Below are 22,362 nucleotides of genomic sequence, written 5' to 3' on the forward strand. Positions count from 1 at the left end.
AAAAATTTAAATTTAATGGGGGTCTAGCACTACCAAACTTTTTGCTTTACTATTGGTCAGCGCATATTCACAAATTAATTTATTGGCTTCAGTCTCCTGAGTTATTATGGTGCAGATTGGAGGCTCAGTCACTCTCTTCATCCTCTGTAATGGCCCTTCTCTCCTCCTCTTTACCATTGAATCCCTCTAAGTTTACAAATAGCCCTGTGGTACTTTCCTCCCTTAAGATTTGGTCACAGTTTAGGCGCCATTTTAAATTTGCTTCTCCATCCGCCTATACACCTGTTACTAAGAATCATCTGTTCCCTCCATCACTAATAGACACCACATAAATGGCAATCCTTCATAGATCACTTTATCGCGTTGAAGACTCTACCCACCGACTGACCCCCCCTCCCTTAATTTTCTTTTCATTTCCTTTATTTGTTTTTTATTATTATTATTTATGTTGCATTTTATGTTTTATTTATTTCCATTTAATGGGATATCAGCGATGGGCATTTGCATTTACCACTGCATTTGTTTTTTGTATGCACTTTTGCTCATTCATTACTTTCCTCCTTTGATCATTTCTTGCTCATCTGTTTTTTTATTATTTAACGCTACAGAGACTCTGTTCCTTAGTTCGGTTTTGTGTGTTGTTAAAAAAAAAAAAAAAGGGACAATGTATAATGTATAATGCATATTTTTGATTACATGTTTCCATGTTATCATTGTATCTTGTTTCTTCTAAAAAGATCAATAAAAAAAAACAAAAAAAAAAAACGTTTATTTTATGTTATTTTTTGTTATTTAAGCCACTCGCAGCCTACTCTCGTTGCTATAACCTCAATCCCATAATTGATGCGTGCGCAAAACACGAAATAGCTTGTGGATGATGACAATGATGGATTTGCATCCAACTTTAGGTCAGGTGGCCAAGATCCACAATTATAATGTTGAATGAATTCTCAGAGTTTTGCGGGTGCGGGCGGGAGTGTTACACACACGTTGCGGGCGGTAATGGTCAGAAATGCAGCAGGAGCAGGATGAAGAAAACAGTCCCGCGCAGGGCTCTACCATGCGGCAGGAAACTGAATCTAGTTTAGCTGTTGGAGACGGGTTCTGGGTGGAGGGTGAAGCGTCTTCAACAAGAAGGAAAGGAGGTGCCCTCGCCCACTTACCAGACACTTCTTGGAGCTCCTGTAGCCTGGACTGTGCAGATGTCTGGGACTCAGATTCAGCAGGCCCTTCGTCGGAGGAGTCGTGATGAGCTGGAATCAGAACCAGAAAAACGTCAGAACCCGGTGGGTTGGAGTGAAAGTCAAACGCCACCGGAGTCACGCGTACCTTCAGCTGAGGGATGCTGCCGCCTTTGGACCTCCTGGGAGAGCTGGTCCTGACAGCCGGGCTCCGGCGGTCGATGTCGTCCGCCGTCTCCTGGTGGTGGATTGGATTGGCGAAAGACACGCGCCGGGACTGAAAGGATGGAAAACAAAGTTACACACAAAAGAAGCATTTTTGTTCAAGACTTGGAGCCGAGTCAGCGGGCCGTCCGACCTTGACGAGAGGCGATATGGTCTCCACCTCCAGCGGCCTCTTCTGGCCCTTCTTCAGGATGCTGGTGGACGGTGAGGCTGAGGGAGACCAGGTTCCTCGGGACCGGCCATCACTCGGGCTTTCACCAACATCCGGCCCCGTTGGCGTCTCCAGGCCCGTCTGCTTCACTGGAGAGTCCTGGGCCGCGGGTGTGGACCACGACTCGCCCAACTGGTCCTTGCAAGTAGCCTCGGCCGTCGCCATGGTTTTACCGTCTTCGTCGTCCTCCTGCAGAGGAGCGACATCCGCCTCGGCGCTGGCCTCTGGGACCCGGGCCGAGGCGGGTCGTTCCTCCTCCTCGGTAAAACCTGCACTTGGTATCTGCTTCTGTGGCTCCTCCTCTTGGGCTGCGTTCTCCTCTGGGACATTTGAGGGGTTTTGGTGCTCTGGATCTGGTCCTGACGCCTGCTCTTCAGCATCCGCCTCTGCAGCGCCGGACGCTTGGTTTTCAGACACCTCGGAGATGTGCGGTTCCTCTATCTCCCCTCTGGGGGAAGTCAGAGCGTCAGCGGGGGACGCCAGGGCCTTGCTGGGGGACGCCAGGCCTTCGGCGGGGGACGCCAGGGCCTTGCTGGGGGACGCCAGGGCCTTGCTGGGGGACGCCAGGGCCTTGCTGGGGGACGCCAGGGCCTTGCTGGGGGACGCCAGGCCTTCGGCGGGGGACGCCAGGGCCTTGCTGGGGGACGCCAGGGCCTTGCTGGGGGACGCCAGGGCCTTGCTGGGGGATGCCAGAGCCTCGCCAGCCGACAAACGCGGCTCCAGGATTTGTTGGTCGTCCGGCTCAACGGAGTCTAGCACTTCCGCGCCTTGCGAGGAAACATTTTCATCATCCGTTTGCTTGCAGGGCGACTCTGCGCTTTCGTTCGCGTCGGCGCCATCGATCTCCTTAGTGTCATCGCTAACGGTTTCCAAGGTTGCGTCGGTACGGGTCTCCGTCTCCATTGGCGATCCGTCCTTTCCTTGCTCTTCAACGTTTCCTGCAACCTGCTGCGATTCCTGCAGACCTTGAGTCTCCGATGGCTCCTCCGTGTCTGGTTTCGGTTCCGAACCCTGGATGTCGACCGTCTGAGAACCGTCGAGCTTTTCCTCATCGGCCCGCCGCTCCTGAGACTCGGGGGCAGGGGGACTCTGCAGAGACGCCCGGGGCTTCCTCCCTCGCCTTTTAGTAGGGGGCAACTTATCCTGGAACTCAGAGTTTTCCAACTCTGAAGACTCGATGCCGTCCGTTTGTTGCGACCTCCGTCGCGAGTACCTGCCCCGGCCTTGGGAGGATTCAGACTCATCTAGCGACTGAGAATTGTTGGGGGTTGATCTAGACTTTGGCGTCTCGTCTTGCAGCTTGCTCTTCCTGAGTCTGCCTCTGGTTCCAGCCTCCGGAAGAGCGACGGGGGTCGAAGCCTGAGACCTCCTCCGTGGTCCTGTAGACTCTGCGTTGCCGTCTTTGTCCTGAGACTCTTCAGATGACGCCTTGACTCTTCTGGACCTCCGTTTGGTCCGGCCGTCAGAAGACAGAGGCGTGGTTTGAGAGTCGTCTTGGCTGAGGTTCTGAGAGTCGTCTTGGCTGAGGTTTTCATCCATCGTGTCTGCGGCTGGGTTGGGATCTCCGATCGCCTCCAGCTTGGGCGTCGCTTGATCTTTACTAATGTCAGCTGGAGTAGATGTGACCATCGGAAAATCTTCCTTTTCTAGGGATTCAGTTTGAGACGAAGGCGACGCTGCAATTTCAGAGTCTTCCTGAAGCTCCTCATCATCTTTCCCGTGCTTCTCTTGAGGCTGAACCTCTTCCAGCTTGCTGTCCGTTTGTGGGGGAGCCACTACAGTCTGAGCGTCCGGTTCTGGCTGCTCCTCTTTGTCGACCAGAGCTGCAGAGTCGTCCCCGACAGTTCGGCTGATTTCCTCCGTGCTTGTTGCGGGCGTCTCGCTGGTCAGGGATGGCTTCTTTAAGCGGCCGCGCCTCCGGACGGACGACTGGCTGTCGTGATCGGAGCCCGTGTCTGACCTGACGTCGGTCTGGCTGGACTCCAGGTCACTGCCGCTCCTCCGACTGCTCTCGAGGAGGAGTCCCTCCGAGCTGCTGTAGAGCCGGACCTTCTTGCGCGGCCTGCCCACCGGTCTTTTCTGGCCGGACTCGTTCAGGCTTCCCTGAGACCTGGTCCGCAGCCTGTTCCCCTCAGTGGCCTGCTTGCTCCTCGTGCTCATGCCGGCCTCCGTCGTCTTCAGCGACTCAGCCTTGCCGTCTTCTCCAGAGTGTCTCCGTTTTAAGTGGGTGTACTTGGCCTCCCGCTCTTCGGGGTCCTCCCCAGGGAGCTGCGGTCGGAGTCTCGGGCGGCCAGACCGCCGCACTTCATCTGGAGCCGTCTGGATTAGGGAGGACTGAGAATCATCCAGCATCGACTCAGATTCCTCCTCCTGGCTCGAGGACTTCATGTCCTCCTCCTCCTCGTCCACGTTGCTCTCCATTTCGGTCTGCGTGTCGGGGATAGCGTCCTCGTCCTCCTCCGTCGAGTCGTTTGATAGCCTCTCTATCAGCCTCACAGGCTCCCCGTTGGACCTGGAGTCTCGAGGCCTCCGAGGGGAGTCTGGGGCGTCGCTGGCAGGGATCGTCTGTCCTGTCTGAGCGGATTCCTGCGAGTTCGAACCCGCCGACGTCAAGGCGGCCTCAGGGGAGGACGTCTTAACGGTGCTGGAGTTCTTCTGACTGTCGGAGGTCTTTGCCAGAGGACCAGTGAACGCACCGCTGGGGCTGGCGGGCTTCGCCTCCGTGTACTTCTCCAGAGTGATGAACGACTGGCGCCGGCTGTTGTGTTTCTGGGGAGTCCCGGAAACCAAATCCGAAGCGTTGGAGGTGTTGGGACTCGTGTCGTCTTTGGCCTCCGTGTCCACGTCTTCTGCTTTCGCCGCACTGTTTTTATGATCCTCCACAGAAGCATCGGCTGAGTTGGAGGTGACGTTCTCCGGGGGGCTGATTACTGTCACTTCTTCTTTAGGGCTGGCAAAGTCTTGTGTCTCCTTGTCGAGAACGTCGGCATCTTTGTCCATTCCCTCCTCTTTCTGATTAACCTGAAAGAAACCAGATGAAACCCGATGGTTACCAGCAGAAAAACACTCATATTCACTAAGAAGGCATTTCCAGTGACATGTAGGAGATTAAGGCCGATAAACCACTGTTCCACGTTTCCGCCATTTGTGGATAATGGCTCTTACTGTGGTTCGCTGGAGTCCCAAAGCTTTGGAAATGGCTTTGTAACCTTTTCCAGACTGATAGATCTCAATTACTTTGTTTTTGAATTTCTTTGGATCGCAGCATGATGTCTAGGTTTTTCAGGATCTTTTGGTCTACTTCAATTAATTTATACATAATATATATATATATATATATATATATATATATATATATATATATATATATATATACTAGGGGTGCAACAATATATCGTGCCACGAAATTTCGCGATACAAAAACGTCACGATACGTGTCGTGGAGGTGACAAAGTGTATCGCGATATTGGGTTATTAATATTAATCTATTATGTTGACTAGTAACGCGGATCCGACCGCGCCTCGACCCGCGGACCAAAATCCTACTACGCTCAGAAGAAACTAGTACCGTTTTACGGTCCCGATCACGGGACTTGGGGGGGTTTTGAGCTCTGAACTTTTAAGTCTGGTGTAGAGTTAAGCCTTACCTTATTAAATTAAACCTTTTTGGGGTCGTGAGTAGGATAAACACGGGGAAACTTCTGCTGAGTTCCAGTGTACTTTAATGTCCGCTCAACAGTGTAGGATTTTAGAACATCAACACAGCACCTAGTGCCGTACTGTGGCGTATCACTCCGCCCAATCTAAAACAGACTAATCACTACAGATAAACTGACTAGTGTCATTATAGTCCCTGATTTACATCAGAATATAAAGAATATATTTATAAAATAATGAACCCAGAATTACCAAAATAACCTTAACAAAAATAAATCTCCTCTTACACTTATAAGGTGAGCATGAATCAATCTTTTTTATGATGTAAAATTGTATGTAATTATTTACTTTTATTTATTTATTTAATTTTAGTTGTTAAATTTCTGGAAAAGAAAAAAGTCAAATCATACATGAGAGAAACTATTCAGTTTGTGGCAAAATATTTGTACTTGTATGAAACTGAAGATGCATAATGCAAACCTGACATTTACTTTTAGTTCAGTTTGTGGAAAATGGTTGGCCTGGCTTTCTCTTTAAAACTTAAACAGTTATAAAGCATTACAAACTGTAACAATAGGGCAAACGCACAGCATTTTTATGTATTTTGTGTCTTTCAAATACAATAAAATAAAATATATGTCATATGTTCCTCATGCAAGGTTGTTAAAAAAATACTGCTATAATATCGTATCGAATCGTTATCGTGACCTCAATATCGTGTATCGTACTGTATCGTGAGATTAGTGTATCGTTACACCCCTAATATATATATATATATATATATATATATATATATATAAATAAAACAGACTATTGCTGATGTCTTTCCCTGTTGGCTCTGTGTTGTATATTATGGTATTGTTATTATGGTTTCATTGTTTATCTTAACATTACATGCTGGGTCCTTGAGCACTGGAAAGGCGCCTATAAATAAATTCTATTATTGTTATTAACACAAACCCGATGCTCCATACTAGCACGCTAACTAAACATCTTATGAAGGTCCTAACTCCTGATCGTTTTTTCTCGGGCTGACCATGAGCAGCGCCCGGCTGCATCTGAGCCTCTTAAATCCTAAGGAACGGTTAATGCTGATCCACCCCCGTCTCTTTTTTAAATGAAGGCACAATTAAAAAAAAAAAAATGTAAAAAAGATGTCCTTATTGCCCTGAGGATGTATTGGCCTCCTCTCTTGATTCATTTAAAAGCAAAAATATTAATTAAAAATAGAGGATTAACTTTTTAACAAAATAAATAAAAACAGCCGTTTGTGTTGAAGGTGAGTTTGTACCTCTTCAGCAACACCGGCGGCTTGTTCTGTCTGTGTTTTCTCCCTGTGAGACGAAGAAAAAAAGATGTTGCAGTTTTTCTGAACCTCGGACGGAGAACTTGTGCTGATTCATGCAGGATAACTTACGACGAGTCCTCTTGACTCTGTGTGTACTGGCTGAACACAGTCGTGTCCAGAGAAGCGTCCAGGTTGTTGTACATGGCAGGAATGTCCACCCTGCCACGTCACCAAAAACATCCACGTTAAACACCCGAACATGTCCCCACTGTCACACGATGACAGGAAAAGAGATGCCTCACCTTTTGGTTCTCTTGACCTCTTTCTGGTGCTCGGTCAGGACACGCTCCTTCGCCTCAGGAGGGATGAAGACAAAGTCGATGGAGGCTTCTTCCTCCAGAACCTCCCTGCGGAGGGGTTTGGGGGAGCTGAAGTCCAGCTTTGTCTGCGGGGAGAAAGAGAGTTGACCAAATAAATCAGGGATTATTTTGGCATTTAACCAACCGTGGATTCACACCAAAATCATCACGGGCGTCCGGCTGCCATTCATTTTATATGAAAGCGTGCTGCGAGAGGCGTCGGAGGCCACGGAGGCGTTGGAGGCATCCAGAGCGTCGATTTGAAGTTGAGAGAGTCTCAACTTTATGCAAATGAGGAGCGGCAACGGCGAGGCCGTGTCCAATCACAGACCGGGATTCCCGAAGCAAGAAGCCTCAATGCAGAGTGTACGTTCATGTACTCACAAACGTACACTCATTCTAGGGCTGGGCGATTTTGGACAAAAATAAAATCCCGATTTTTCTCTCTGAAAACCCGATTTTCGATTTCGATTTCGATTTTTTTGGTAAAACTACAAAAGACAATGGAATAAATTGTTTAAAATATTTTATCTTTATTTTTAAAGAAAAATAGCAAACAAATTTCCCTATTGGGAATGAAGTGCAATTGAAAGATACTGTAAATCCTCCTTGAGTTTAGTAAAGTGACAACATTTACAATTTTCTTGACCAAACAAAGATGACTAGACGAGCTCTGTATGTAATGCAGCCAGCTGCAAAAAAGGAAAATCGATTTTCCGATTTTCCTTTTTTAACATCGATTTTGATTAATAAATCCGATTTAGATTTAAAATCGATTAATCGCACAGCCCTAACTCATTCACATGCGTACAGGAGCATAGCTGTGCACCAACAAACTTATTTTATCAGGAATTCTTATATTTTATCGAGCAAACTGACATTTTTGCTGATTTGACTGCTGTTTTTACCTGAACTCTGCTCATGTGAAACACGTAACTGATGATATAGTGTCAACTATTTTATTTGCTACATCGATCCCACGCAAAATAATAAAAAAAACGTGCTTATTAATCACTGCAAAACACAGTTTAAACAGTATGACCAAATCTGCTCCCACCCAAACTTGTTAAAGAGAGCATCAAAATCACTCTTATCTATGCAGAAATAATGCCGTAATTTAAAGAAGGCTTCCCAAAGTGTGATCCATGGTGAAATAGGAAACTGAAGATGTGCAGCTATATATAGATAAGTCTAGACCAGGGGTCGGCAACCTAAAATGTTGAAAGAGCCATATTGGACCAAAAACAAAAAAAACAAATGTGTCTGGAGCCGCAAAAAATGAAAAGTCTTGTATAAGCCTTAGAATGAAGGCAAATGGCGAGAAAAAAGTCAAAATGTCGAGAAGCAAAAAGTCAAAATGTCGAGAAAAAAGTCAAAATTTTGAGATTAATGTTGAAGTTAAATCTCGAGAAAAAAGTCGAAATGTCGAGAAAAAAGTCGAAATGTCGAGAAAAAAGTCAAAATTTAGAGAAGAAAGTCAATATTTAGAGATTAATGTTTAAGTACAATTTCGAGAAAAAAGTTGAAATGTTGAGGAAAAAAGTCGAAATGTCGAGATTAAAAAGGAAATGAAAGAGGAAGAAAAAAGAAAAAAAGGAAAAAAGAAAAAGAAAAAAGGGAGAAAAAAAAGAAAAAAAAGATCAAACATTTTTTTCAAATCTCCAGGAGCCACTAGGGCGGCGCTAAAGAGCCGCATGCGGCTCTAGAGCCGCGGGTTGCCGACCCCTGGTGTAGACTATATGCACTTTGTTCCCTCCAATTCTGCAGCGCAGCTTGAAGCCCCGCCCACTGCAGGCGTCGACAGGCTTTGGCAAGCAGCGCGATGCAGCCGTCCTGATCCACCATAGGCGATTTTTGACACTTTCGGTGTGAGTCTACAGTAAGGGAGGATGCAACCTGCACGTGGATCGGGCCAGCAGGGGGCAGTATGGGAAACTCACAGAAACCGGCCTGGGGGACCTCGTGGAGTTCTTGTCGATGAGCTCAGCAGCTTTTCCCAGCAGCGAGTCTCTCTTCCCGGCAGACGAGACGGGCATCCCACTGAGCTTGGTCTCCAGCTGGGAACTCTCGCTCTGAACACACATCATCATCCTCATCATCATCATCATCATCATCAGACGGCTGCACGAAGCCCAAATCACAGCACAATAGTCCATGGGCCAGAGCCCAAAATTTCACTTGTCAGTACCACTCAAGGTGACCAAATTTGCTTATAATTTTTGAAAATATCCATGACTGTAGATGATATTTTGGTATGATAACCCTTCCTGAGTGGCAGCTGTATCAGTTATCAGCTCATGAAGTTCAGAAAATTACATTTTAGATGCTGGTGCATATCCTGGTTTAGACTCATGTACAGAAAATCTGTCAATGTTTCACAATATTGTCTTTGGTATCATTTTAAAGGGGACCTTTAAAGCATTCATTCAAGCTAAGAAGTGATACATTTCCTGAATCCTTATGCTCCTATGAGTATTCCAGTTTTTGTATTTTGTGTCTGTGTTGTTCCTAGATAACACAGGGATAAAAGATAGTACAGGTATATCATTTAGGTGAAAATTGTGTAAAAATGTGTGTTGTTTATAGTTTAAAGAGCTGCAGTGACCTCTATGTTGGTCAGAAAGATTCACATCTTAGCTTGAATGAATGCTTAAAATGATACCAAAGACAATATTGTGAAACATTGACAGATTTCCTGTACATTAGTCTAAACCAGGATATGCACCAGCATCTAAAATGTAATTTTCTGAACTTCATGAGCTGATAACTATGATCCAGCTGCCACTCACGAAGGGTTATTATACCAGAATATCATCTATAGACATGGATCTTTTCAAAAATCATAAGCAAGTTTGGTCGCCTTGAGTGGTACTGATATCTGGTCTTGCCCATGGACTACAAGACTAAAAGCAACCTATACGCAGCCACTCACCGAGTCCATCTCACTGGAGTCATGGGGGCCGCTGACCACCTGGAAGCCGGGAAGGAGGATGGGGATCTTGTGCTTCACCTGGCTCAGCACCGGCCTGTGTGAGGCAAACAGCGACACTCATGTTGCAGCAAAGTCACCTACACGCTGCCAACGACGGGTGGCATTCTGCCAGAACGTCACCTCAGCAGCTCCGGGTACGTCAGGCTGACGGCGTTGCCGAAGGTGGCGTTCCAGAACTGCGCGGTCGAGGCGCGCAGCATCTTGCTCTTGTGGGGAAACGCCACACACAGCAGGGGCGACACTAGAGCCAGCAGCTCGTCGTCGTAAGCCGAGGCGGAGCGCGTCTGCAGGCAGCTGAGAATCTCGCCGAGAAGCTTCTCCAGCTGCGGGAGGGAGAACGGTTGCAGCGTCAAAAAAGAGACAAAACTACAATGGATTTCAACTGGGTCAAATACTTGGAGGGAGTTCTGTTGGAAAAGTATTACAAGATTTTTTTAATCACACCCATTCAAAAACGATATCAGGGCAGCGGGGATGCCTGTTGGAGACTATGTGGGTCTCAAGGAGCTAACCACTTCCATATTTTTTGGGACTGCCAAGTTATAAGACCTTTTTGGAAGGAGATACAGATGCATGTGGAGAATATTTTTAATGTAACCATGCCTTTGAATGGTGCAGAGGTGGAAAAAGTACAAAAATATTGTACTTAAGTAAAAGTACAAATTTTCTGCTTGAAAATTACTTAAGTAAAAGTAAAAAGTACCGATTAAGAAAATTACTTAAGTAAAAGTATAAAAGTACCTCAACTTAAATATAATAAAGTACAAAAAGTACATGGGTTAAAATGTACTTAAGTACAAAAGTAAAAAGTAAAAAGTACAAAGTACAAAGTACAAAGTACAAAGTACAAAATTCAAAGTACAAAATTATTTTCAAAAGGATTGCAAAGAAATGAAGAATCCAAGAATTTGCTTACAACTCTAAATAATGGTGATATTATTCTGACCCCTTTAGTGTTTGTTTCCATTACCCCATTTTAATTTCTCCCTTTGCTCATCACTGCTGCTGTACCCCATTGGCCCCGCTGACAGGTCCCCCCCCCCAGCCTGTAGTATGCAGTGACAACATTAAGCAGCCCCAGCTGATAAAGGATGAGACTTTTTAACTTTTAAATGCCAAAACCACCTTAGAAGGGGTGGAATCAAAGAATGGTGCGCATGGACACGCGTGGGCTGCCGCTCAAGGCTGATTTATGGTTCCGCGTTACACCAATGCAGGGCCCGTACCCTACGGCGAGGCTCTGCGTCGATTTAACGCGGAACCATAATTCAGGCTTCAGTCCTCATCGGTACTCGACGCGACGGCGGTTCCTCCGGCCTTCCGGCCCGCCTCTGCGGCGCAACTCTCCCGGGAGCTGCGGCTCCTTCTCGGTATATTCGCGCGCCCCCCTTCCTTCCCGTCCGCCTCATGGTTCCGCGTTAAATCAACGCACACCTTACGCCGTAGGCAACGGCGTAGAGTGTGCGTCGCCGCGTACCCTACGCTGTAGTTCTGCGCCGGTGTAACGCGGAACCATAAATCAGCCTCCGCTGTGCTGTTCTTTAATTTGTAGCGAGTAACGACGTGTCCAATTTTAAATGTAGCGGATTAAAAGTACGATTATTTCCTTGAAAATGTAACGAAGTAAAAGTAAAAGTACAGAAAAATTAAAGTATCAATAAAAGTACAAATTCTCAAATATCTTACTTAAGTAAAATAACGAAGTACTTGTAGTTCGTTACTTTACACCACTGGAATTGTGAAACTTTATTTTTGGGAGACATAAGGTTCGAAACGTGGAATGGAAAAGACAAAAAACTGCTGACTATACTGTTGACAGCCAGTAAGAAATGTCTTACAAGGAAATGGTTGAAAGTAGAACCCCCCACTATCGACGACTGGATTGGGATCATCTACGAGATCTATGTTATGGAGAAGATCTCTTCCTCCCTCAAGGTTGAGAAAGAAAATTTTATAAGATCTGGTCCAAATGGACTGAGTATGTGAAACCAATCACATCCGATTTCATGTGAACTATTTTTTTATGTGATGTAATGACTGTAAACATGGGTGCGCTCCCTGGTTTTTATTTTTATTTTTTTTATTTTTATTTTTTATTTTTTATTTTTCTGTTAGTGTTTTCAATTACTGTTCATAAAAAATGCCTGGAGGACAGTAGGGACAGAATCATTTAAGTTTAAAGATTGAATGCATAAATGTGTAAGTTGGAATACTGCTGTTCTAAATAAAAAGAGAATTTCAAAAAAAAAAAAAAAAAAAAAAAAAAGAGACAAAACGTGTGCAAGTCTGCGTGCCGGTCCGAGTGAGGGCGCACCTTCCCCAGAAGATGCAAGGTGAACTTGGGAGACTGGCCGGCGGCCTGCTTGCAGAGCAGCGCGAGAGGCTGGACCAGAGAGCTCAGGGCCTCCTGCACCGCGTCGGTGAGGGCCAGGCTGGTGAACAGCGTGGACTGGATGGAGACCAGGGCGGAGCCCGTCCCCTCCGAGTGGTCCTCGGGGGCAGCCACGTACACCTGCAGACACTGCACCAGCAGGGACTGCAGCGTGGACAGGTTCCCCAGAACCTTGTTGGGCTTCCGTGTCCAGCTCCCAGGAGTGTGAGGAGCTGCAAGGAAACAAATCTCTTTAAAACAGGGGGAACTCGTCCACAAAGCCGTACTTTTTGAAATTTTAAGCTCATGCGAGTTCCTGTTTATGTTTATTTTAATTGTTTGCCACACTCACCCAAGTGTTTTTCATGTCATATACACCACATTTTAACAGAATTGGCTACCGTAATTTTGTTCAAATGTGGTAATATCCTATGATGCTTCGTGTAGTAAGCAGATTGTGTCATCTGTTTATTCAGCTACACTTGTGTGTTGGCTCTTATACTGCTTTCTCAGCCATGTTTTTCCAGAAAAACAGATATCTCAATGAGAGAACCAGATTTAAATAAAAAGAAACATGTTACAAATAATAAAAACTAAGGCAAGCAAAAAAAAACAAAAAAAAACAGGGTGAACTCTCCTCTCACTCTGCATGCGATGTGAAATAAGTGCGAGCTCTTACACTTCGGCTTCTGTTGGAAGTGCGGCGTGAACGGAGAGAAGTCCACGCACTCCACCATCACCTGCAGGAAGCTGGAGACGGCGTTCAGCATTGACGGGACCTGCAGGATTGATCCACCTTTTCAGAACCGCTCATTGTGGTCTCGTGGTAGTCACGGTAACGCTTCAGCTCCGACTCACTCACCGCCAATGCGTCCTTGTCGACCGCCGCCGCTATCTTCACGCAGAGCTCCTCGCAGCAGAGGTTCTCCTCGGCCGTGACCACCAGGGCGGAGCAACGAGCGAACACCTTGTACAGCTTGGACCAAGAGGACAGCATGGACTTCTGGGTCACCTGAAAGACACGCAGGTCAGAAAGGCGTTGCTCGCCTCGCTGAGAGCAGCGGCGGCGGAGGGCTGGATGTGCGGCGGCGGTGAGGAGGCCGACCTGCGGGAGCTCAGAGCCACGGAGGAGGTGTGTGACGGGGAACATAAACGCTGAATACATAGCGCTGAAGTTGTGCTCCAGAGCGTCTCCTTGGTTCACTTCGTTGGACTTCAGAAGAGAAAAAAGGAAAAGAGAATGAGTAAACATAAATGATTGGTTTTATTTCTTCTTTAGTTTTGAGGCTGGAACTAAATGCACTTTTCCACTAGTACCTGCTCAGCCTGACTCGACTCGCCTTGATTCTTTCCCACTAGGGGTCTAGCGTGCCGAGTAGATACTTTTCTGTAACTATTCTGCCGAGGTTCTAAGTGGCTGAGTCGGGCTGTATCTGACATCATCACACTACAGGCCACCGATTGGTTGGGGGGTTGGAGTCAGACGTCTGAGTCAGGATGTGACATCAGAGAAAGAGACTCTGACAGGCAGCTTCTTGTTCATTTTATTCGACGAGCAACAGCAGCACAAAAGTCTGTTTCATGATCCAACTCTGAGGTGCAGATGTTCATAAACCTGGTGCTGAGGAGAGAATTAAATAGGGATCTAGACGGGCGATAAGGAACGACCTGATCTACCAGGAGCTGTCACTTCATAGCTGCTTACGGCTCCAGCGGACATTTCAGCAGCACCGAGATAAACTAATAAAAATTCAAAAGTGTCACTGCTTGAAGCTTCTCTCTCTCTCATTTTTTAACTTGATATTGACACAAGCCACAGACCCAGCAGCACAAATATCATCTCCTCCAGGTTCTACATCTTTAGTGTTGTCTTTTTCGTGTAGATCCCACAATCAAATACGTCACAGCAGCTTCACTCCAACCTCCTACTTCTGCTCCAGGTGCTGAATTGTTATGGAAAAGAAACCAGGCCGAGTTGAGCCGAGCTGAGATGAGTAGAGCTGAGTAGGTACTAGTGGAAAAGTGCCACATAAGATTGTTTTGTTGTTGTAGCTCCACTTGTGGCCACACGGGGCAGGCTATCACAACAAAGTCCAGCCAGACACAGTTGCTCCTCCAGCGGGACAAAGTGTCTTATTGGACACTCATCATCATCATCAGTACCATCAGTGACTCAACGCAGCAGATCAATATGCCCCCGTGTGGTCAGACGTGGTATTGCATCTACAAGTTAACGCCAGCGGCAGTATGATCGGGTAAAATCCAAGACAAGTTGTGGTCTAACTAGGAGCAGCCATGTGACTGTGAGCTCTCTTGTGAGGTCACCGAGCCCATTTTCATCTCAGTCGTCCCCGGCTGCAGAAGAACCCGACGCCATTGAGCTGCAGAGGCGTAGCTCCGCGTCACAGTGCCGTCTTCCAGAAACGGGGAAGAAAGGAGAGAGAAAAAAAAAAACCTACTTAAGAGTTGGAGCTTTTCTTACAGTCGTATGTTTTAGCACATGCCTCCGTGTAAATAAACTCCACAGCTGCAGCGGTGAAGGAAAGAGTTTGACGTGGCTGAAACATAAATATTTCATAACTGTTGCAAAAGGACACGAGCTGCAAAATCTGCGTTTTCCTTGGGTAAAAAAAACAACAAAAACCTGAAAGATTTAAAAAGAAAAATAATACTCCTAAAGAGAAAATTCCTTTGCTTGCAGACGAGGGACGAGAATGTCAAGAATATTTTTGTAGATCATTGACAGCATTGATTTGGCAACCTGAAATCTACAATACACAAACCTGTGGCTTCTATGGGTTGATGGCAAAGAAAAAACCCAGCACGAGCCCCCAGGCCAGCCGTCTGCCCGGTCTGCATACCACTCAGCCTCCCCATCGCCGTGACGATAACTCCCCTCGGCTAATAACTTCCAAAGTATGTGGTATCAAGTAGGGATGGGCGGTATGGACTAAAAAAATATATCACGATAATTTCTGGCATTTATCCTAACGATAAAAATGACGATAAAAAAAAATACCAATTCAACTCCATCTTTTTAACCATAAATCTCTCGCTCTCAGATCCGCCATGTTTGTTACACAAAAACGTCATCAACGGGAATTCATCTTTCTTTCTTTCTTTCAGGCTCATTTCCTTCCTTCCTTCCTTCTTTTTTCCCCTTCCTTCCTTCTTCCCTTCCTCCTTTCCTTGTTTTCTCCCTTCCTTCTCCTCTTTCCTTCCTTCCTTCCTTCCTTCCTTCTTCCCTTCCTCTTTTCTCCCTTCCTTCCTCCTTTCCTTGTTTTCTCCCTTCCTTCTCCCTTTCCTTTCTTCCTTCCTCCCTTCTTTCCTCCTGCTCTCTCCTTCCTTCTTCCCTTCCTCTTTTCTTCCTTCCTTCCTTCTTTCCTTCCTTCCTTGTTTCCTTCCTCCCTTCCTTCCTTCCTTCACGTACGTTGTGCGTGGATTTAACGCAGAACCATAAATCAGCTTTACACAAAAACATCATCAACGGGAATTTATCGTTTTTACCGCAAGATAACAAATTCTTATCGTGAGGAATTTTTTTGACGGTTTATCGTGAACGGTAAAATATCGCCCATTCCTAGTATCAAGTCTGGATACGTGTGTGATATTTGTGTTTAATGGTTTCTGACAGATGACATCATGTAGGCTACGTAACTGTCAGTCTCAGCAGGAATAGAATAAACCAAACAATCTTTTCTGGTCATCAACACACTCTCCATTCAAGCAAGTCCAACTTAGTCATCAATAAAAGGACGTTATTGTGGTTTAAAAGATCGATAGAAACCCGTTTCACTTTCATGAAGGGCGGGACACGGCCGCAGCGTATGCCGCCGTCAGTCCGGAAGTCCTTTCGTTATCATTGGCTCCATGTAAGGCTTCAACGGCACAAGTCAAACGCTTTTAAGGAGCCGAATAAAAATCAATAACAGAAATTGTGTTTAGTGTACTGATATCAAGGCATCTGTTCATGTCTGACTCCAGCTTGATCAAGCTCCCCCACCTGCGTGACGCTGTCGGTGAGCGGGGCGACCATCACGCTCCACATCCTCCACAGCCGCTCCTTGTTCTGCAGAATCCCCGCGCTGCGGCTGACGGCGCCGAGCACCGCCTCGGCGAACGCCAGCGGGGAGGCGGGGCCTGACAGGCCGCAGCCCACCAGCATCTGCAGGCAGTGGAAGAACCTGCAGAAACATCCAGGTAAGACGCTGCTCCAACCTGCAGTTCACTAAAATGCTACCACTAGGGCTGGGGATCGATTCAAATGTGAAGAATTGATTCGATTCCGATTCTTAAGATTCAGAATCGATTATCAAGATTTGATTCGATTCCGATACTGATTATGGTTAGTGTTATTAAAACTGTTTTTTGAGCTGTTGCATGAATTATATGACCGTAGTTATGTAAAATTTTACTACTAGTATTATATTGAGATTCAACAGCAAGTATTCCAGCTAATGATGCTGTAAGGACCAATCAGCTCCCAGAATGCTGATTGAACTGCTTTCAGAAACATCATGTGGGGCAGAATTACCAAACAGATCCAGGGAGGAAACAGAGACGGATGAAATCAGTTTTATTTTTCCCACATTCTGTTTTCATTTGTTCCATTTTCGGTCTATTTTGATTTTAAATTTTTGAGCATTTAGTTTTTAGCATTTTTGGCAAATGTAACCCCAAGACTATATATATATAAAGTAACGAAATATAGACAATTTATGCAATTATAACCTAACACTTTAATGTTTTCATACCTTTAAACATATTTAAAGGCAAAAACATGGCACCAGTTATTCTCGTGTCCAACAAAACATTCCTTTTTTGGGGATAAACAAAAAAAATTACCAAAAGTTGTAATGTAATGATGAAAAAAAAAAAAAAACATAAATACTTTTTTTTTTTTTTTTTAATTAAAAAAAACAACAAAAAAAAACGATCTTTAGACATATGAATTGATTTTTAGGAATTAATATGAGAATCGATTTAGAATTGGGAAATCGATTTTTTCAACACAGGCCTAGCTACCACAACGTTTAATACCACATGCTTGACTGCCAGGAAAAAAGAAAAAGAAAAAGGGCGGGCTCAAACTCTGCCAGCGAGCCAGATCACGACCCTGCCGTCGTGAGCAGACAACGACGGCGCTGCAGCGCAAACCCACCTCTCGTCTTCAGTGAAGACCGGCAGCATGCTGCTGTTGAAGAGCAGCAGGATGAGGAACAGGGCCGGCGTTCCCTGAGGGAGGAAACAAGGTGTAAGCAACACCGTCAACAGGAACAATTGTAGACAAGACGGGAGAAAAAGAAAAAAAAAAAGAGGGAAGGCACCAACATTCAGCACGTCCATCTTCCCGACTTGATAGGACGCGGAGCCAAGAACTCTCGGAGGAATCTTCTTCACTGTGGCCTCGAACAGGATCTGAAGGAAAAAGATGTTGCAGTCTCACAATGCCGGGACGTCTGGACTGTACCGCCACTACTTTCCCGGTGAAACTCACCAGAACTCTGTGTGTAGGAAGAGCCTCCGAGGCGACGATGCTCTGCAGCGCCTGGAGCAGCAGCGTCAGCGCCTCGCAGCCCTGGCGCTCCTTTTTACTGCCGACTGACAGAACCACAACAAACTACCATCAATGTCTCAGATTGGCTTCTTTGGAAGATGAGAGTCTGTCCAATGAGAGAAGAGCCTCATCATCGGGGACACGCCCCTCAGCGTCATCGTCTCTTCACAGACAACAAAGATCTACAGACTTAAACTGATGATGATGACTATGGTGGGAGTGGGTCAGGTAGGGGAGGAGGACGGAGCCTTGCGGTCCCCCCCCCAGGTGACGGAGCCTGGACCCCTCAGGGTGCTGTTTGTGGGGCTGGAAGGCCGGACCCAACACTGCAGGAGCCCGGCAGCAGAGCAGCCGCCACAGGACCAGATTTCTATATTTCTAATCAGTATGACCTCATATGTTCGTACGCATTATGAAACTTCATCACAAGCACAATTCCCTAGAAACTAAATTACTTGTCTCCACTCACTTACTTTCTCGGTCATTTCCCTGTGGGTTTGAAGGACTGCCAGGTTTTATGCGTTTTATACGTACATCATTTTATGTCACATATAGATTATATTAAGCAGAAATTATCTAAATCTATTGGTATAATTTACAAAACAAGGGATCTGTTGGATAAAAAAATGTCTGCACATACTGTATTTCTCTCTTATCATGCCATACATGACATATTGTGTGGAGGTTTGGGGGAATACGTATAGAACTTATATAGACCCTATAGTTAAACTCCAGAAAAGAGCTGTAAGAATAATAAATAAAGTTTCTTATCGTGACACTACTAATAAATAATTTGTAGAGTCATGCATATTAAAATTCATAGATATTGTATATTTAAAAACATTAGAAATTTTGTTTCGAGTTAAGAATAATAGCCTTCCTGCTTGTTTTCAGCATTTCTTTAAATTAAGAGAAACAAATTATAATTTAAGAAGGCTGTGGGTCTTTGAAAGATGTCGTGTGAGGACTAATGTTAAATATAGATGTGTTTAATTTTTGGGAGTCAAATTATGGAATCAACTTAGTGATGAAGTGAAACTGTGTAAATCTCTGTTGAATTTTAAAAAAAATATTGAAAAGTAAAATAATTAAGGATTACAATGCTAAATGATTGGAGTATAATTTGGTTAAGCATAACAATTTAAAGGGAAATTTCTCTTTTTGTTTCTTTTCATATTGCAGATAATCTGGGTTTTCTGTTGGAAAGTACAGGGTAGGCAATTATAAGCTTTGGCTTCAGCCTATTCCTTTTTCGGTTACAGAGTTTATTATTATTTTTTGTGTGAAACTGATGAGTGTAAACTTGTATGAAAGTGTTTTGTCATTTACACACACACACACAGTTTGAATTGCAAATAATGTAATGTAACCGAAATAAACAATTCATTCATTCATTCATTCATGTGTGTGTATATCCAAACCCTTATAATATTGTAGTTTGGTCTCCCTACAACCTAATGTAGTCGCTGTTACAAGCCCATACATCCCGTTTTGATTCATCATTGTAGCTTTTTTTTTTTTTTTTGTCTTTAGTTAGTTCTGTTTGTTCGTTTTTCCTTAAAAAATATAACTGTACGCAGGTTTTGTTTCTTTCAACATTACACAACTATAGGGCAACAGCTATGTTTTGACATGCTGATGTTTTTCTTTCTCCCTGACAATAATTGTAAACCAATTGTACACCAGCTGTGTAATGCAAGATGTGAGGATAATAATAATAAAGAAAAAAAAAGAAACTTAATCACAAGTATGTTTGAATGAGAGTTGATCCATATCCGGTTTAGCTAGTCCTTAAAGCGTCATCTTCCAATGATCCTCTCCTACAAGTCAACTCCCAGAGACGTGGTTTATGTACTCAAACTCAATTCCTCCCCACGGTTCCTGCACCGTATCTGGAGAAACCTCTTATGGTGAAAGACGAGGCTGGACGGAGTCTGCAGCTTGATCCAGAGCAACAAACGTCTTATTTTTGCTCAGCAGTGTGATCATTTCATCAAAGTGGTGACATTAAATGGGTTTCAAGACGTTCACAGAGGCCCCGGAAAGTCCTGAATTTAATTTGAGGAAATGTAGAAAACGGTCCGTTCTTACCAGAGTCGATGGTCAGGTTGACAAAGCGGATGAGACTTGTCCAGATGACGGTCAACAGAGACTCTGCGGGAGGAAGGACAAGAAACGACATCAGATGGAGCTCCAACTCAAACACACAAACGTGAGCATTTACCCCTCCTGAGGGGTCACATCTAGGCCTGTGTTGAAAATATCGATTTCCCAATTCTAAATCGATTCTCATATTAATTCCTAAAAATCGATTCATACGTCTAAAGATCGATTTTTTTAAATTTTTTTTTGGGGGGGGTTTTTTCTTTTATTTATTTGTATTTTTTTTCATCATTACATTACAAATTCTGGTTATTTTTTTGTTTATCCCCAAAAAAGGAATGTTTATTGGACACTAGAATAACTGGTGCCATGTTTTTGCCTTTAAATATGTTTAAAGGTATGAAAACATTAAAGTGTTAGGTTATAATTGCATAAATTGTCTATTTAATTACTTTATATACTGTCTTGGGGTTACATTTGCAAAAAATTATAAAAACCAAATGCTCAAAAATTAAAAACCAAAATAGACCGAAAATGGAACAAATAAAAACGTAATGTGGGAAAAAATAAAACCGATTTCATCCGTCTCTGTTTCCTCCCTGGATCTGTTTGGTAATTCTGACCCACACGATGTTTCTGAAAGCAGTTCTATCAGCATTCTGGGAGCTGATTGGTCCTTACAGCATCATTAGCTGCAATACTTGCTGTTGAATCTTAATATAATACTAGTAGTAATATTTTGCATAATACAGTCATATAATTCATGCAACAGCTCAAAAACTGTTTTAATAACACTAACCCAAATCAATATCGGAATAGAATGGATTCTTGACATTTGAATCGATCCCCAGCCCTAGTCACATCACTGGTTTCATCCCAACACAACCCGTAAAACAGTTCTTTACTTTTATTTTCCGCCTTAAACGCTGCGGCTGTGAGCATCGTTCAGACACCTGTCCAACACTTTAAACTGGAACGTAAACATGAACTAACACAACCCCCCCCGTGGCTGCTCTTCTACTCAACTCCCCAACGTGAAGGTCAGAGATAAAACTGTTGTGTCTGTGATGTTGTTCCAGGGAACTGCTCTGCCTTGTTTTGACCTTTGAGGACACATGGATGATACTTTATCAGGACTTCAGACTCATCAAAACATGTCGCCCGTTTAACCCTCCGCCCACTTAACGAGCAGCTCTTTCAGTCGCCTAAAAGCAGCTTCAATCGCAGCCGACAGCCGTTTCTAAGTCCGTCACCAGGTTTGATTTAACAACAAACATCAAACAGCTGTTTCCATCCCAGCGAGCTGAGCGTTTATGTTGCCTCCCAACTTCCTATGAAGGAAAAAATCTAACTTCAGGTGGAGTTTTGCCGACATGTACCTGGAGCATCTTTGCCGACGTTGATGAAGCCGTCTCTGACGTTGGAGATGAGCACCGCGGCGTGCTTGCTGAAGGATGGAGCGCTGGTGAGGAGGGGCTGCTTCAGGGGCTCTGCGGACATCAAACATTTCATTTGTAAAGATGATAACGGTTAAAGGAGCTGTATGTAAGAGCAATAATAAAACGAATCATAAAATGATCCCGATATGTCAACAGACATTTAAAAATCATGTTCATTTCAAATACTTATGTCACTGACAACAGCACTCAAGCCAGGATATTCCAGTTTAAAAAGAGGAGTTGCAGCCCTCAACTGATGTTTATGTTGTCATTTTTTTGTTTTGGCCTGAAGCTCCACCCTCCACCTATCTCCCAATCACCAAGTCAGTATTGTTTCGGCATCCGGGTTGCCAGCTCGGCTCTATTATCTATTATCGCAGCCATGGCAGCCTACGTTCCTGCTGCATTCTGCAGCCTACCTGGCAACCTCTGGTCGGGGGGAGGAGGGGGAGGGTACACGCCGCTCAACAATATTTTGAAAGTGACTGCAGTACCAGTTTTGGACATTTCTTACAGACGGCTCCTTTAAGCACTGTTTCTGCCTCATTACGCCATCTGATGCATCGACACGCTCAGGTCAAATACTTCAACGATGACATCTAAGACCGACTAAAGGACCCGGCTCGATTACCATGGCAACACCGGAATTATGGCCTCCAAATTTAATTGATTTTGGTGGACGCCGTAGAAACCGCCTCAGATAGAAACAACGTGTTACGTAGGATGGAAACGCTGAGGTGAAGTGGGAACGCCGGGGGATGACTGCCGTCGGCGTTGCAGTAAAAATGTGCCGGTCCCAGTATCACTGGTACCTCTGCAGCCATGTCAGCTGATCTGAACTGTGGCTCTTGTACGCGTGTATAAATGAGCACATAAAGCCGCGATGCGATTGGTCTGGTATGTTCTGTACCGGTGGTAACGCCTGTTAATGGGGACGTACCAGACCCATTTCATGAGAAAACTTTGACAAATACGAATA

The 22,362-nt window shown here is 44.8% G+C and overlaps 1 protein-coding gene across 2 annotated transcripts in view; it reads right to left on the minus strand.

Annotated features, from left to right (window-relative positions):
- rif1 (replication timing regulatory factor 1) overlaps positions 1-22,362 on the minus strand; it is a 44,161-nt gene that overhangs the window by 4,165 nt on the left and 17,634 nt on the right. For both annotated transcript variants that reach the window (XM_061724112.1, XM_061724113.1), the window contains exons 13-31: positions 21,324-21,434; positions 19,933-19,995; positions 17,782-17,885; positions 17,616-17,702; positions 17,446-17,519; positions 16,288-16,468; positions 13,390-13,497; positions 13,147-13,296; positions 12,964-13,063; positions 12,228-12,517; positions 10,034-10,236; positions 9,854-9,947; positions 8,862-8,993; positions 6,865-7,007; positions 6,692-6,781; positions 6,566-6,608; positions 1,540-4,638; positions 1,330-1,458; positions 1,164-1,253 (exon numbers count right to left, since the gene is read on the minus strand). In XM_061724112.1, the coding sequence (XP_061580096.1) occupies positions 1,164-1,253; positions 1,330-1,458; positions 1,540-4,638; positions 6,566-6,608; positions 6,692-6,781; positions 6,865-7,007; positions 8,862-8,993; positions 9,854-9,947; positions 10,034-10,236; positions 12,228-12,517; positions 12,964-13,063; positions 13,147-13,296; positions 13,390-13,497; positions 16,288-16,468; positions 17,446-17,519; positions 17,616-17,702; positions 17,782-17,885; positions 19,933-19,995; positions 21,324-21,434 (5,291 nt within the window). The remainder of the gene's footprint in view (positions 1-1,163; positions 1,254-1,329; positions 1,459-1,539; positions 4,639-6,565; positions 6,609-6,691; positions 6,782-6,864; positions 7,008-8,861; positions 8,994-9,853; positions 9,948-10,033; positions 10,237-12,227; positions 12,518-12,963; positions 13,064-13,146; positions 13,297-13,389; positions 13,498-16,287; positions 16,469-17,445; positions 17,520-17,615; positions 17,703-17,781; positions 17,886-19,932; positions 19,996-21,323; positions 21,435-22,362) is intronic.

Source organism: Cololabis saira, chromosome 6, assembly GCF_033807715.1.
Source record: "Cololabis saira isolate AMF1-May2022 chromosome 6, fColSai1.1, whole genome shotgun sequence".
NCBI classification, from domain to species: Eukaryota; Metazoa; Chordata; class Actinopteri; order Beloniformes; family Belonidae; genus Cololabis; species Cololabis saira.